General features: G+C 44.5%; 2 protein-coding genes across 2 annotated transcripts in view; both read right to left on the bottom strand.

Annotated features, from left to right (window-relative positions):
• The window catches only part of LOC148474900 (uncharacterized), a 137,544-nt gene that overhangs the window by 610 nt on the left and 121,379 nt on the right, over positions 1-15,555 (bottom strand).
• LOC148474903 (uncharacterized) lies at positions 16-13,456 on the bottom strand. Its single transcript, XM_088457972.1, has 8 exons — positions 13,420-13,456; positions 13,146-13,224; positions 12,929-13,026; positions 12,056-12,539; positions 3,811-3,908; positions 1,556-1,715; positions 117-298; positions 16-42 (listed from the first exon to the last, which is right to left on the bottom strand). Exons 2-8 carry the CDS (start codon positions 13,174-13,176, stop codon positions 16-18), a joined length of 1,080 nt encoding a protein of 359 aa, XP_088314098.1. The 5' UTR covers positions 13,177-13,224; positions 13,420-13,456.

Raw genomic sequence — 15,555 nt, 5'->3', positions numbered from 1 at the left:
GCACCTGTGTGGCTTCTACGATGTATAAGAAGAAGTGATTTCCTTGTGAAACATTCTCCACACACAGAACAGGGAAAGGTCTTGTCACCTCTGTGAGCTGTACTGTGTGTTGCTACATCGGCGTTATCAGGGGAACATTCCTGATGATTAGAGGGACCAGATGATATATCTGCAATGTGAAGGACTGGATGTATATTATGAGTAATGGGGATGTCTCCTGGAGAATCCTGTGTGATGTCATCTTGTATTTCAAAACGCAAATCTCCCTCCAAGGTCTTCTTGCTTGTGCATCCATCTGCTGGAAATTAATGTATGGAAATAGACATTTTTTATTTATATATAACAAATACTATTACCGAGTTCAAGATGTTCAGTTGTTTCACTTTTATTAGCAAACTGCAAACAGTTATTACATTGATACATTTAGAAAACAAAAAAATAATAGTCTTGTGAAGAGATAAAATGTGGCTTCTAATATAACACAGTAACATGGTGTGAGGGGGAGGGCAGGAGTATAATAGGGGCTGATGGCTCCTGATGTATGAGATACACCAGAGAGTGTGGGGAGGAGACTGGTCAGATCTCTGGGCTGGTAACACACAGTGACATGATGTGAGGGGGAGAGCAGGAGTATAATAGGGGCTGGCGGCTCCTGATGTATGAGATACACCAGAGAGTGTGGGGAGGAGACTGGTCAGATCTCTGGGCTGGTAACACACAGTGACATGATGTGAGGGGGAGAGCAGGAGTATAATAGGGGCTGGCGGCTCCTGATGTATGAGATACACCAGAGAGTGTGGGGAGGAGACTGGTCAGATCTCTGGGCTGGTAACACACAGCGACATGATGTGAGGAGGAGAGCAGGAGTGTAATAGGGGCTGATGGCTCCTGATGTATGAGATACACCAGAGAGTGTGGGGAGGAGACTGGTCAGATCTCTGGGCTAGTAACACACAGTGACATGATGTGAGGGGGAGAGCAGGAGTATAATAGTGGCTGATGGCTCCTGATGTATGAGATACACCAGAGAGTGAGGGGAGGAGACTGGTCAGATCTCTGGGCTGGTAACACACAGTGACATGATGTGAGGGGGAGAGCAGGAGTATAATAGGGGCTGGCGGCTCCTGATGTATGAGATACACCAGAGAGTGTGGGGAGGAGACTGGTCAGATCTCTGGGCTGGTAACACACAGCGACATGATGTGAGGAGGAGAGCAGGAGTGTAATAGGGGCTGATGGCTCCTGATGTATGAGATACACCAGAGAGTGTGGGGAGGAGACTGGTCAGATCTCTGGGCTAGTAACACACAGTGACATGATGTGAGGGGGAGAGCAGGAGTATAATAGAGGCTGATGGCTCCTGATGTATGAGATACACCAGAGAGTGTGGGGAGGAGAATGGTCAGATCCCTGGGCTGGTAACACACAGTGACATGATATGAGGGGGAGAGCAGGAGTATAATAGGGGCTGATGTAGGATAAGAGATTGTTGTAGTGACTAAGCGTATGTATGTGAATAGGTGACTCTATTCTGTAATAAGTGATTATTACTCACCTGTACTGATATCTGTAGGGATTTCCTCCTCCTTACACTGCTGATCACAGGTCACATACGTCTCTTCTTCTTGTTTTATATCTTTTACCTTAATATCAGTCACATACTTCTGTGCTGGTCCTGTTATATCCTCTACTTTAACATTAGTAAATTTTTCACCCTTATTAAGACACAATAATAAAATAAAACGTTTGTTATGTCTGATTTCAGTAAGTGAGGTTATAGAGTAGAATATAATAAAACACAGGTAGAGAGGCCAATCCCTGCATTGTTGGGATCCTGGGATTTTGGCCTAACAACGCTAGGATTTGAGTCCTGGGATTTACAGGATTACAGTGCGCATGCACACATTTGTTTTCAGCTGGGCAGCGCTGAGAACAGCGGGCTGTGCGGCTGCCCATGATGTCAGAGGTCACGCTGCGCAGCCCCACGCCAGCCCACCCTTTCTACAGCCGCGCCCGTCCGAGTAGGTCTGTCTGCCCCTGCTGGTGCCATGTCAGTGCTGCGGCTGCATGGTGACAGTGAGTGTCACACTGTCTAAGCGGAGCCTGAGGCCGGACTCGGAGTGGGACGGTCACTGGCACTGCTCTCTGTGCTGTAGAGGAGGACTGGGAGTCACTGTGAGCGCCTGGGCTGGCCCTGCCTGCACTCTCCACACTGTGCTGTGTTGACCCGCTGAGTGGACTGTCTGCCAGTGATTGCTGAAGTGGAGGAGGCTGCATGTGCTGCTCCAGAGACTGTTCTTCAACTGGAGTGGACTCTAGAGGAGGATTGAGGAGTCAATTGACTGGTTTTTCTTAGTGTGAGGCAAGGCTGGCTGGGCTGGGGTGAGGTGGGGTGGGGAAAGTTATTTTATTCCTGTGGGGGGCTGGGGGCCATGATAGTTTTACTTATTTTCTTGTGGGCCATGCTTCTGGGCCAATGATATAAGATCCAGAAGCAAAGGCATGAATAATATTTTAATTTATTAACTCAATTCTGTGTATCCCAGGACTGAAAAAATTAGGCCGAATTATGAAGGCTAATCCTGGGATTGGGATCGACGGGATCCCGGGATTTTGGCCTAAAAGTGGCCGGGATTGAATTTGGGATTTGCCCTTTCTAGCGGTGACTAGGAGGAAAGCCGGGCAGCAGTGAGGTGGGTGGGCGAGCTGACGCAGCGCTGCGCAACGTGACCTCTGTTCTCACTTCATGCTGTGCAGCCCTGTGCCGGCTGGAGCGCCCGCTTGCCGACCCGCTCCTCTAATCCATAAACTCTGTCATCTGACGTCAAACCCCCGCTGCCCGGTAAGTCACCATGGGGGCTGTGCAGGGGGGATGGGGGAGGGACATTTTTTTTAAAAAGTAAGCCAATCCTGGGTTTTTCAGTCCCGAATCCCGGGATTGAAAAACACTCCCCGGGATTGGCCTCCCTATGTGTGCCATTTCCATTTCGACAGTTAAAAAGTCTATACTGACAATGCAGACACTGTAAGCACGAACACAGGATGCCGACCTGCTAATCAAGTGAATTTCTAACAATGTCGGCTTTACATCCTCAAACATGATGGTAGATCTCATTATTAGCAGGTCGGCATCCAATGTATGACCTTACAGTGTCTGCATACTCAGTATCAACTGTCTAACTTCGACACACACACAGGGCCTGATTCAGACCCGCTCGCGAGCGATATGCGCTCGCAAGCGGGTCGATGGTGGCCCAGTGCGCATGACGGAGCCGGCTCCGTCGTGCGCATGCGCGAGACCCGGATAGCGACAGGCAAACCGTCGCTCCGGGTCTCGCTACAAAGGGGGCATGCTGTCGATGTTGAGTGACAGCACGTCCCCTTTGGTGGGCAGGCCGGGGGAGTGGCTTCCCAAACGGAGGCGTTCCCATGTGAACGCCTCCGTTTGGGGGGGGGCCCCACTGACATCACGAGTGATGTCAGTGGGAGAGATATCGGCTCTGTTAGAGCCGAAATCTCTCTGGGGCTTGCAGCCACGAGACCCTACCACAAGGGTCTCGTCGCAAGCCCGATGGTCACGATGGTCTGGACCATCGCGACCATCTTCCTGGCTGCTCGCTATAGCTGTGGGTGGTCACCCACAGCTATGCGAGCGGCCAGGAGGCCGCTCTAAAAAACAGGAAGGCCGGCCCTGATTCAGAGTGAGCGCGCTGTCAGAGCGTCCGGCTCTGAATCAGGGCCACAGTTTCTATACAGATCATATAGTGACAGTCACTGTGGTATATTGGTGAGACCTTAAATCCCACCAACCTGATGCTCCTGTGGGATCCTGTGATTCTCCTCTGTACAATCCTGTGAATAAAGAGGACGGGGACATCTCTCTGGGGTATTTCTGTTACTGGCTCCATCTGTAGGAGACACACAGTGAAGAAGTATAAGTAACCCATAGCATGATAGGGAAAGCAGGAAAGACTAACGGTGCCATATTTACGAAGTACTGTATATAATGAGACATCTCTTATATGTTCCTTTTTGAAGTTTTTTGGTTTGTTTACAGTACGCTCATTAAAAAGGGAGATAAATGGATCTCAGGGACAGTTATCTGGCTTATCTAGATAAGGAGGAAAGCGCCAGTAGATTTTCTCGATGCCCCTTTTACTGTGGAAGAGTAGTGGGGGGCATTCACTAGACGATTTTAGCAGACGATTGAACGATAACGATATCGTTTAAAAATCGTTTGCAAATCCTGCAGTAATTGTTTCTAACGCTGTACAATGCGCGCTCCCGTTGGTCGTTTGATCGTCTCCTCCATCGACTGAACATGCAGGTCAATTTCACTTGATTGCTTACAAATCGTTTACACATCGTTCACGCTGAACGATCAAACGATGAACCACTGTGTGCCCACTATAGCTGAAAGCTCTCAATCACAGATTGAAAACAACATAGTTTATCGTTAGATCTTTTGTAAATTGTTCAGAGTGGAAGATCAAATTTCAAGGGAAACTTCAAGGGAAAATCGTTAAGAGGTTGGACAGGGATAAAATCGTCTAGTGGATGCCCCCCATTAGACTTGGCCATTATTATTATTATCATTTATTTATATGGCGCCACAAATGTTCCACAGCGCCTTACAAAGTACATAAACAAGTTGTAGACAAGCGACTTACAGAACAATACAATACAGAACCAGAACATGGATAATATATATTACTACATTAGCGACCATAAGCAACAGAGTGTCAGGACTGCGACTATTTCAGTACATAAAGATAGACTACTTTTGCCAAAGTTCCATTGTGGTCGTTGGAGGAGCTATCCTGCTTGCCTGCATGCTTCTCATTCAGGGGATAGAGTGTTAAAGTGATCATCTGTTTCCCAGGTGTCGTCAGGTTGTGGGATTCCTAGATTGCTCATTATTTCAAACCTGATTCCATTTGGGTCACATGTTCTGAAACTTCTTATGGATCACAGACCTCTAGTATAAAGCCTGTTACTAACTGTGTCTCAGTGTCTGTGCAACGTTGCTTTCAGGTCTTTTCTTGGACTCCTGCCAGATCCCCGCTGTGCCTGTGGATTGCTGTGGACTTTGTTGTATTCCAGATGAACTTCTGATGTCAGTCACCCGCTGCACTACAGGGCCCAGCATTCCTATTGCCTAAGTATTGCTGATTGCTCCATCACTGCAGTTTCACCATTTTGCTGCACTATTTACTTTGCCTGTTGTCTTTCCGTTCCTGTGGATATTGAACTCATCCTTGTTACAGTTGTCAACTGCACCGTTACAGTGTCATCTCTGCATCACGGGGCTCAACACCGCTCCGAACCCTGCTACAATCTTCTCTGCATCACGGGGCTCAACCCCGCTACAATCTTCTCCGCATCCCGGGGCTCAACCCCGCTACAATCTTCTCCGCATCACGGGTCTCAACCCCGCTACAATCTTCTCCACATCATGGGGCTCGACCTCGCTACAATCTTCTCCGCGTCACGGGGCTCAACCCTGCTACAATCTTCTCCGCGTCACAGGGCTCAACTCCGCTACAATCTTCTCTGCATCACGGGGCTCAACCCTGCTACAATCCTCTCTGCATCATGGGGCTCAACCCCGCTCCGAACTCTAGCCACGCCGCAGGGCTCAACCCTGTCCTGGAATCTCATTGTCTTACAGGGCTTAACCCTGCTCCGATTTCACTACTCCACAAGGCTCGGCCCTGTCCCGGAACTATATTATTCTGCAGGTCCCGTTCTGCTCCGGATTTCCATTACTACAGGGTTCTACCCTGGCAAAGGTCCTTAATGTCATCCTGAGGTGTTAGCCTCATTCTGGACTCGGGGTTCCCTACCACATTAGTTTTTATATGCTAAAGACTGCTTATATATATTTGGGATTTCTCTCCTATACTTATTGTTGCATATATGAATCTCTGTGCTGTTTGAGACTTTATTTGAGTCCTTGCGGTTTATAATTCTTATGTGAATAAATTCTATTTTACTTTTATCCTGCGCTACTGAGTTTCATGGAAAGGTCATTTCTAAGACCACCCCAGTTTATTGTGCCTAGTAGGCCTGCCTCCCTCCAGGAGTCTCAAGTGTTGGCAGCCGTGACACAGAGCATAAGCAACCAAGTGTTAGGTGCCCTAGTGGTGAGTAAGAAGTAGATGAAACTAAAGTAGGGAGAGGCACAAGAGGGTAGAGGGCCCTGCTCGTAAGAGCTTACCTCTTTTAATTCTCCTGGGGTGGATGCGATTCCTGTGGAGGTGTATAAAAAGTAACAAAATTGAATTGTCCCTCGTCTTTTGGAGACCTTTAATGCTCTTTATGAAGCTGGGACTCTCCCCCATGTCCATGTCTGAGGCCTTAGTGGAAGTCCTCCCTAGACCGGGTAAAAAATCCTTTATTAGCCGAGCCCCATTAAAACCCATCTTGCTTTCCACCGACATCAGAATCTTGGCTACTTGCTAACCATCTTAAAGTGGTCATTACAGTTCGAAAAAAAGGGATATAATGCGCTCAGCTCTATTCACCATAACTAATATGTGAACTTTATGATATAGTGCATAATAATGAAATGTGTGGTATAATGCACACTTAATAGAAGGTGTAGTTGAGGACTGTTAGATGTAATCAATATTCTAAATGTCCTGCTGAAAGACAGGATGATATATAGGTAAATGAATAGATTAATGTAAAAGAAAAATCACTTTACTGATATGAAAACAAAAAAAATCACATAAATGAAAACAATACTTGAAAAACATAAACGCATGCATATGGTAAATGCAATCTCAAAATGGCATACTAATTGGTCTGCCAGGAGAACTCCCAACACGGAAAAAATGCTAGCAAGCGAACAACAATCCAATGTAGCATGGACTCCTATACGTTCTAATGAGTCTGATATGCAAGAGTTTTCCACTGAGTAGAAGTGAGTGTTGAAGAAAAAAGCTGTCTTAAGCTGATAGTAATTAGCAGCGTCCCGCTGTGGGTACAAAGTACATACAGTGTTGGTGGCCCAGGGTATTCTTCCCGAGGAAGGTAGTACTACCCGTAGCGGCAATGGAAGGGTGAAACTCCACACAAACTGCTACTCCCGGTGCCCTAGCCGGCAGCCCACCTGTGATCAGAGGTCTGCCCGCAGTGCACATTGAAGAAGCTGCTGTGTACGGGGAGATGTCAAAGGCTCGGGCTCGCTGACGCCGTCCCCCGTGCACCCCCTCCTCAAACCGGAGACTCACCTTCCTGCGCCTTGCCGATAACCGCTCCTTCCTCTAGCGGGCTGTGCTGTCCTGTGGCACGGGTTCTTCCTCCCTCTCCGGGATCTCCTGCGTCTGGTCTCCTGGTAACGTTTTCCTGTATGCCTACGATCCGTCTGCTACTTCTGGGTTGTACCACGTGACAGTATGGAGATCTTGCGATTGGTGGATGCTAGCAATGAATCCCTGTGGGGAAATGGTTCTATAGTCTGGCCGTGTCTGAGTATTGATAGGTCTCCAACGCGTTTCAGCCTTAGTTGGCATTTTTCCAGGAGTTCATGTGTATAATGGGAATCAGAATCTTGGGGATTAAAAGGAACTCTCCTCCTCTTTGATAGGTCATATGCAAATGAGGTGGACTTCAATTGGACTTCCATAGTAGTGTGAACACTTCAAGCTGTGTGTAGTTACCAATCAATCAAATAATTGAAATGGCCTGTGTAGATAGCTTGTTTAGATACTACTTATAATTCATAATATGTTACTTGTTGTGGATAAATTCCATAACATAATTGACTTGTATTGACATAAACTTATCTAATGAAGTGAAAAAATGAAAATAATACACATAGATAAAATTAAAAATAGTAAATGTAAAAATAAAATGAAATAAAACGGAACAGAAGTAAAATGAAAATGAAAAATAAATAAAATAAATTAAAATAAAATGATAAAAATTAATGACATAATTCAAGGTGTTGTCGTGTGTTGCGTTATTCTGAACGTGTTGATAAAAAGAGAATATCAACACACATTGTTATAACTGTAAAGGATAATATGAGGTGTTCAGTGGTAATATGGCATAAACTTGATATTCTGTATGATCATATCTATTATGAGCATGAGTACAGTCTATGGTGTGAATTCAGGCATGATTTATAACATAATATCCAAAATATTACATATCTGTCCAGTGTAGGACGGCTTGACTAATGAATTGATATCTGTATGTGATTGATTATTTCTTACAGATTATGGATTTTATTTCATTGTCCAAATTGTGTCCTTTAGGTGCAAAAGTTCTGAGTTCATACATCCAGTTCAGCTCTCTTACAACATTTATTCTATGTTCATAATTTCCCCCTCTCCAGTTAGGTATTACCTCCTCAATTCCTATGAATTTAAGTGACGTAGGGTCACTGTTGTGGCAGATCTTAAAATGATACGAAAAGTTATGTTCCTCAAATCCTTTTTTAATGTTTCTAATGTGCTCGTCATTACAGTTCACCCTGTTCAGACTGGGGTTTAGGCCAGGAAAATCCACCTCCCAGCATCTCCGATGCTTGTTCTGTCACTTGTAAATAGATCGTGGGACAGAGCCGGGGGCAGTGGTGGTGTCTCTTGACGCTGCCAAGGCCTTCAACTCAGTAGAGTTTTATGCAGACGACTTTATTATCAAAAAAGTTGCAAAGACGTCAAAAGTGAATTGATCGGAGACTATGGACCTCATTCAGACCCGCTCGCAAGTGTGTCGATGTTTAGGCCCTGTGCACGCGCAGCAGCCACACTGCGCGTGCACAAGCCCCGGAGCGAGAGAGAAATTCTCTCGCTCCGGAGCTCACTACAAAAGGGGCGGCTGTCGATGTTGATCAACAGCTTGCCCCGTTTTGTAGGCGTGGCGGGGGGGTGGTTTCACAAACGGAAGCGTTCCTTAAGAAACGCCTTCCGTTTTGTGGGCGGCCGCACTGACATCAGCAGTGATGTCAGTGGGGAGCTTCCTGCTCGATCAGAGCAGGAAGCTCCCTAGGGCTTGCGGTTGCCGAGACCCAACCTTAGGGTCTCGTCGCAAGCCCCGATGGTCGTGATGGTCTTGACCATCGCGACAATCAACCTGGTCGGTCACTAAAGCTGTGGGTGGTAACCCACAGCTTAGCTAGCGACCAGGAGGCCGCACTTCAAAACCCAAGCGGCCGCCCACATTCAGAGCGACCGCTCGCATTTTGCGAGCGCCTATGAATGAGGGCCTATATCCTTGGGAAAACTCGAGTAACCTGAACACTTCCTTGACAAATAGAGTCACTAATCTAGGAGCAGAGGGTAATCCCTTTAAAGGATTGAGATATGATGCTTTAGAAAAATGATCTACAACAACCCAGATCTTGCTGAATCCTTGACATGAAGAGAGATCGTCATGAAGTCCATGGAAATGTGGGTCCACATATGGTCATGAGATGTAAGATGATGCAAGGGACCTAAAGGATCTCGAGATGGAGTTTTGTGTTATGCACAGATAGTGTAAGCAACCACGACGTCTTTCATGTCAGAGCGCATAGAAGGCCACCAGTAACTTCTCTGAATAAGTCCCAAGGTTTTCTTGCCCCCGGCATGCTCTTCAAAATTGAAAGCATGAGCCCAGTTCAATAAGATTGTAGCTCGGGGGATAAAAACAACTTTTCTAAAGGAATCTTTTCCGGAACAGGAACTGATACAAAACAGGAAGGCTCAAGGATGGGTTTGATTTTGCATGGCGCCTTTATATCCGAAGACTCAAATGATGTAGAGAAGGTGTCGGCTTTCCTGCTCTTAATGCCTGGTCTGTAGGTGATCTCGAAGTTAAATCAATTAAAGAATAATGACTACCTGGCCTTCCTTGGGGTAAAACATTGAGCTGAAGTTAATAGATTCATATGAATGATATGCACTGTAACTTGAAATATTGCTCCCTCTAGGACAGGGATGGGGAACCTCCTGCCCGGGGGACGTATAAGACCCTCAGAATCATTTGGTCTGGCCCTCAGAGCTTTTTTCTGCTAGCCTCAGCTGGCTATCAGAAAAAATGGCACCCTGCAGCCAGAATCTATGCAGCAGTGCCGCCTGGAGCGTCCTTAGGATCCTTCAGATGGTCACACCGCTGCCCTTACAGCTCCCCCAGAGCATCCTCAGGATGCTCCGTGCATTGCTGTAATCCCGCACCTGTGTGACATCACGCGGAGGGGGCGTGGCCTGCAGCGGGCCCATGAATAATGTTATATATGTCAAAATGGCCCTCAGCATAAAAAAAGATTCCCCACCCCTGCTCTAGGAGGTGATGCTATTACTGTAAAGCTAGCTTAATAGCAAGGGGCTCTTTATCCCATACTGCATAATTCTTCGCCACAGCTCGAAATTTCCATGAAAAGAAGCCACAAGGGTACCATTTTCCAGAAGTGTCTTTTAGAGCAGCTCCAACTCTCATGGTGGAGGCATCAACTTCAAGGTAGAAGGGAAAAATAACATCTGGTTGTCTCAGGATGGAAATGGTCACTAAAAGCTGTGTACAGTGTAAAACAGCCAGATTCGAATGCTTGCTTGCAAATTCAGAAAATTTGAGAATTTCTAATCAGGACCGTGATGGATCCTACCAGTTTAAACGACAAGGCCTTCCATTCGTCCACTTATCTGAATCTAATGAGATTAGATGCACCTCTTAGACCTAATTTTGTTAATATTTTAGCCTCTTTAATTCTGTCAAAAAGATCAGAAATCAAAGGTAGAGATCTTTAAATGTTTTGGTGTTTAGGCCTCGATAATCACTGCAGAGCCTAAGCCTTCTTTCTTCTTAACAAAGATGAATCCCACCCATGCTGGAAAATTTTACTTTTAAATAAATCCTCATGCCAGGTTTTCTTTCATATATTGTGTCATCGCTTGAGAATTGGGCAATGATGGGAACACATACAATCGCGGGTGAAGGACCTTTACAGCGATTAGCTGAGGACATAGTAGGTCCCCAGTTTGTGCTCAGTAGATTAAGGAAGGCACTCATCCTCAAAACGATGGATTATACCACCCGGCATCCAGAGGCTGATACTTTGTAAGATATCACAGCGAAACAGGTAGCGGATGCTGTGGTAATAAAAGACCCAGCTGGCAAGGGAAGCCCACCAGGTCCCAGTTTGACAGGTTAATATTAAATGGCAGGTGTGACAGTTAGGTATGGTCAGAAGTTTTAGCATAAATGCACCACACTCTGGGCCCGATTCAGATCCGCTCGCTAGATGCCATCGCATGCAACCAGCGTATGCAAATCCGTGCGAACGCTTCCTAGCGAGCGGAACTGAATCAAACCCTCTGTTTTCAGTATTCAATGGGTGAATGCAATTGACAGCTTGCTGTCAAATGAATTTGATTCCAATTCATTCACCGAGGCATGGTTTGCTATATGCAATCTGGACTATCTTGGGGATTATATGACATCTGACTTCTGTAGACTTATCTGTTCTCCGGCTGTCCTGAGTTGAGCCAGTGTCTCTGAGTTCGCCCTCTGCCTGCTACCAAGCACAGAACTAGTCCATAGTAAGTGTCCAGTAGGAAATTATCCACCACTATCCACAATGAGCTGCGGCAATGTGACCACACATAACTAGACGTAAGTGGTTCTAGACACCGCTGTAGGTAGCGAGTTATTCTCCTACGATGAAGTGGGAGAGTCAGTAACAGGCAGTTACTGACGGTGAGAGAGAATCCCTGTACTTTTGTACTATCACAAATGGAGAGTATTAACCCTAATTAAGAGAAGACCACTTGGTATTTTCAAGTTTTGCCTTTCAAACTTTATATAGACTGACATTATAGTGATGTATTGCGCCATCAGCTTTGGACATGTTTTTACTCACTGTGATTTATTAGTACATGGCTGATACCACTGTGTCTAATACATGGCTGATACCACTGTGTCTAATACATGGCTGATACCACTGTGTCTAATACATGGCTGATACCACTGTGTCTAATACATGGCTGCTGCTCAGGGGAGCATGAATATGCAGCATTCTATTTATTTATGTGACTCTTTTCTGTAATAAGTGTTTAGTATTCACCTGTGCTGATATCTGTAGTGATTTCCTCCTCCGTACACTGCGAGTTACCCCTCACATACATCTCTTCTTCTGCCTTCATATCAGTCACATAGGTCTCTTCTTCTCCCTCTATATCTTCTACCTTATTATCAGTCACATACGTCTCTTCTTCTCCCTCTAGACCTTCTGCCTTCATATCAGTCACATATGTCTCTTCTTCTCCCTCTATATCTTCTGCCTTCATATCAGTCACATGCGTCTCTTCTTCTCCCTCTAGATCTTCTGCCTTCATATCAGTCACATACGTCTCTTCTTCTCCCTCTAGATCTTCTGCCTTCATATCAGTCACATACATCTCTTCTTCTCCCTCTATATCTTCTGCCTTATCAGTCACATACGTCTCTTCTTCTCCCTCTAGATCTTCTGCCTTCATATCAGTCACATACATCTCTTCTTCTCCCTCTATATCTTCTGCCTTATCAGTCACATGCGTCTCTTCTTCTTCCTCTATAACTTCTGCCTTCATATCAGTCACATACGTCTCTTCTTCTCCCTCTACATCTTCTGCCTTCATATCAGTCACATACATCTCTTCTTCTCCCTCTATATCTTCTGCCTTATCAGTCACATACGTCTCTTCTTCTCCCTCTATATCTTCTGCCTTCATATCAGTCACATACGTCTCTTTTTCTCTCTCTGTATCTTCTGCCTTATTTTCAGCCAGACCTTTGCCCTAAGAAACCCCCAAAAAACAATAAAATAACATTTTAAATATGTCTGATTTCAATTCAAATTAAGTGGAGAATTCCAGTAAATAAGACACATACAGCTGCTCTACAGATCATATAGTGACAGTCACTTTGGTATATTGTTGAGAGCCTAAATCCCATCTACCTGATGCTCCTGTTGGATCCTGTAATTCTCCTCTGTACAATCCTGTGAATAAAGAGGACGGAGACATCTCTCTGGGGTATTTCTCTTACTGGGTCCATCTGTAGGAGACACACAGTGACTGAGTACATTGTATATATGTGATTATCAGGTGATGAATGTATATAGGGGGCCCCCATACGTGCTCTCCCCTGTACAATAAATGACAGTCTCCTCTTACCCAGTGATGTGAGGGGCCGGTGATTCTCCATTATCACGTCCTTGTACAGACCCCTGTGTTCCTCTATATACTCCCCCTCCTGCATGGAGACATAGACAGTGACATCCTGACACCTTATAGGAACCTGACACACACAAAGATATAGTCATCACCCAGACACATCCCCTGGTGTTACTGTATAATGTCCCATTCCCAGCAGTCACCTCTCCAATCATCACCCAGACACATCCCTTGGTGTTACTGTATAATGTCCCCTTCCCAGCAGTCACCTCACCTGAAAGATCTTGTTGGCGAGTTTCAGGATCTTCTGGTCATCGTGTCTCTCATGTATCAGTGAGTGAGGTGGAGGCACTGAATAGGAGGTCTTAATCTTTTTATTTTTTTTTAAAGAAAATGTTCATTGCATATTCACATATTTTTATTTACTAATATTGCTTTACATTAGGGGTACACCTTGGGGCTTTTGTAATAGCCTGTGGGATGCATTCATTAGTGCAATTCAAGCATGTCTGCCTGTATTTTTAAAGCAACAATAATTTAACAGGCAAAACTTGTTGATATCACACACCTATTCCCCCTGTATAATAATAGTAACAGGACACCACAGGATGCTCCCACTATATAAAAATTATAACAGTACACCAAAGGTTGCTCCCCCTGTACAGTAATAAGAATAATAACAACAAGACACCAGAGTCTGCTCCTCCTATACAATACTAATAACAGGACACCACAGGCTGCTCCACTGTATGATAATAAGAATAGCAGGACACCAAAAGCTTCTCCCTTATACAATACTAATAGCAGGGCACCACAGATTGCTCCCCCGGTATTAAAATAATAACAGGACACCACAGGCTGCTCTTCCTATACAATACTAATAATATTAAACAACAGGATGCTCCACTGTATGATAATAAGGATAACAGGACACCAAAGGCTGCTCCCACTATACAGTACTAATAGCAGGGCACCACAGACTGCTCCCCCTGTATAATAATAACAGGACACCACAGGCTGCTTCCCCTGTATACTAATAATAACAGGACACCACAGTATGCTCCCCTTGTTTAATAATAATAACAGGACACCACAGACTGATCCCCCTGTATAATAATAACAACAACAACAACAACAACAACAACAGAAAACCACAGGCTGCTCCTCCTGTATAATAATAATAATAACAACAATAACAGGACATCACAGTATGTTCCCCCTGTATAATAATAATAATAATAATAATAATAATAATAATAATAATAATAATAATAATAATAATACCAGGACACCACAGGCTGCTCCCACTGTATAAAAATAATAACAGGACACCACAGGCTGCTCCCCCTGTATAATAATAACAACAACAGGACACCACAGGTTGCTCCTCCTATATAATAACAACAACAACAACAAGACACCACAGGCTGTTCCCCCTGTATAATAATAATAATAGGACACCACAGTATGCACCCACTGTATAATAATAATAAAAATAACAAGACACCACAGGCTGCTCCTCCTGTATGATAACAGGACACCACAGGTTGCTTCCCCTGTAAAATAATAATAGGACACCACAGGCTGCTCCTTCTGTATAATAATAATAATAACAGGACAACACAGGCTGCTCCCTCTGTATATTAATGATAACAGCACACCTCAGGCTGCTTCTCCTGTATAATAATATTATTATTATTATTATTATCATCATCAACAAGACATCACATAATAATAACAGGACACCACAGGCTGCTCCTCTGTATAATAATAATAAAAAAAAATAAAAAAAATAATAATAATAATAATATGATATTATTATTATTTATTTTTATTATTATTATACAGAGGAGCAGCCTGTGGTGTCCTGTTATTATTATGTGATGTCCTGTTATTATTATTATACAGGAGGAGCAGCCTGAGGTGTCTTGTTATCATTATTATACAGAGGGAGCAGCCTGTGTTGTCCTGTTATTATTATTATACAGAAGGAGCAGCCTGTGGTGTCCTGTTATTATTATACATGGGGAGCAGCCTGTGGTGTCCTGTTATTATTATTATACAGGAGGAGCAGCCTGAGGTGTCTTGTTATCATTATTATACAGAGGGAGCAGCCTGTGTTGTCCTGTTATTATTATTATACAGAAGGAGCAGCCTGTGGTGTCCTGTTATTATTATACATGGGGAGCAGCCTGTGGTGTCCTGTTATTATTATTATTAATAACAACAACAACAACAACAACAACAACAACAACAGGATACCACCGGCTGCTCCCCCTGTATAATAATAATAATAGGACACCACAGTATGCACCCACTGTATAATAATAATAAAAATAACAAGACACCACATGCTGCTCCTCCTGTATGATAACAGGACACCACAGGTTGCTTCCCCTGTAAAATAATA

The sequence above is a fragment of the Taudactylus pleione genome, unplaced genomic scaffold (assembly GCF_031769625.1).
Source record: "Taudactylus pleione unplaced genomic scaffold, aTauple2 ptg000800l, whole genome shotgun sequence".
Taxonomy (NCBI): domain Eukaryota; kingdom Metazoa; phylum Chordata; class Amphibia; order Anura; family Myobatrachidae; genus Taudactylus; species Taudactylus pleione.
This window is presented reverse-complemented; position numbering and strand designations above follow the sequence as displayed.

Excerpts from the sequence above, each read along its gene's own strand:
- LOC148474903 (XM_088457972.1), bottom strand. The coding sequence starts at position 13,176 with ATGGAGAATCACCGGCCCCTCACATCACTGG. Across the intron at positions 12,540-12,928 it reads GGATCCAACAGGAGCATCAG|GAAGAAGAAGAGACGCATGT; the intron begins GTAGATGGGATT and ends GAAGTTATAGAG. Across the intron at positions 299-1,555 it reads CCCTACAGATATCAGTACAG|CAGATGGATGCACAAGCAAG; the intron begins GTGAGTAATAAT and ends ATTAATTTCCAG.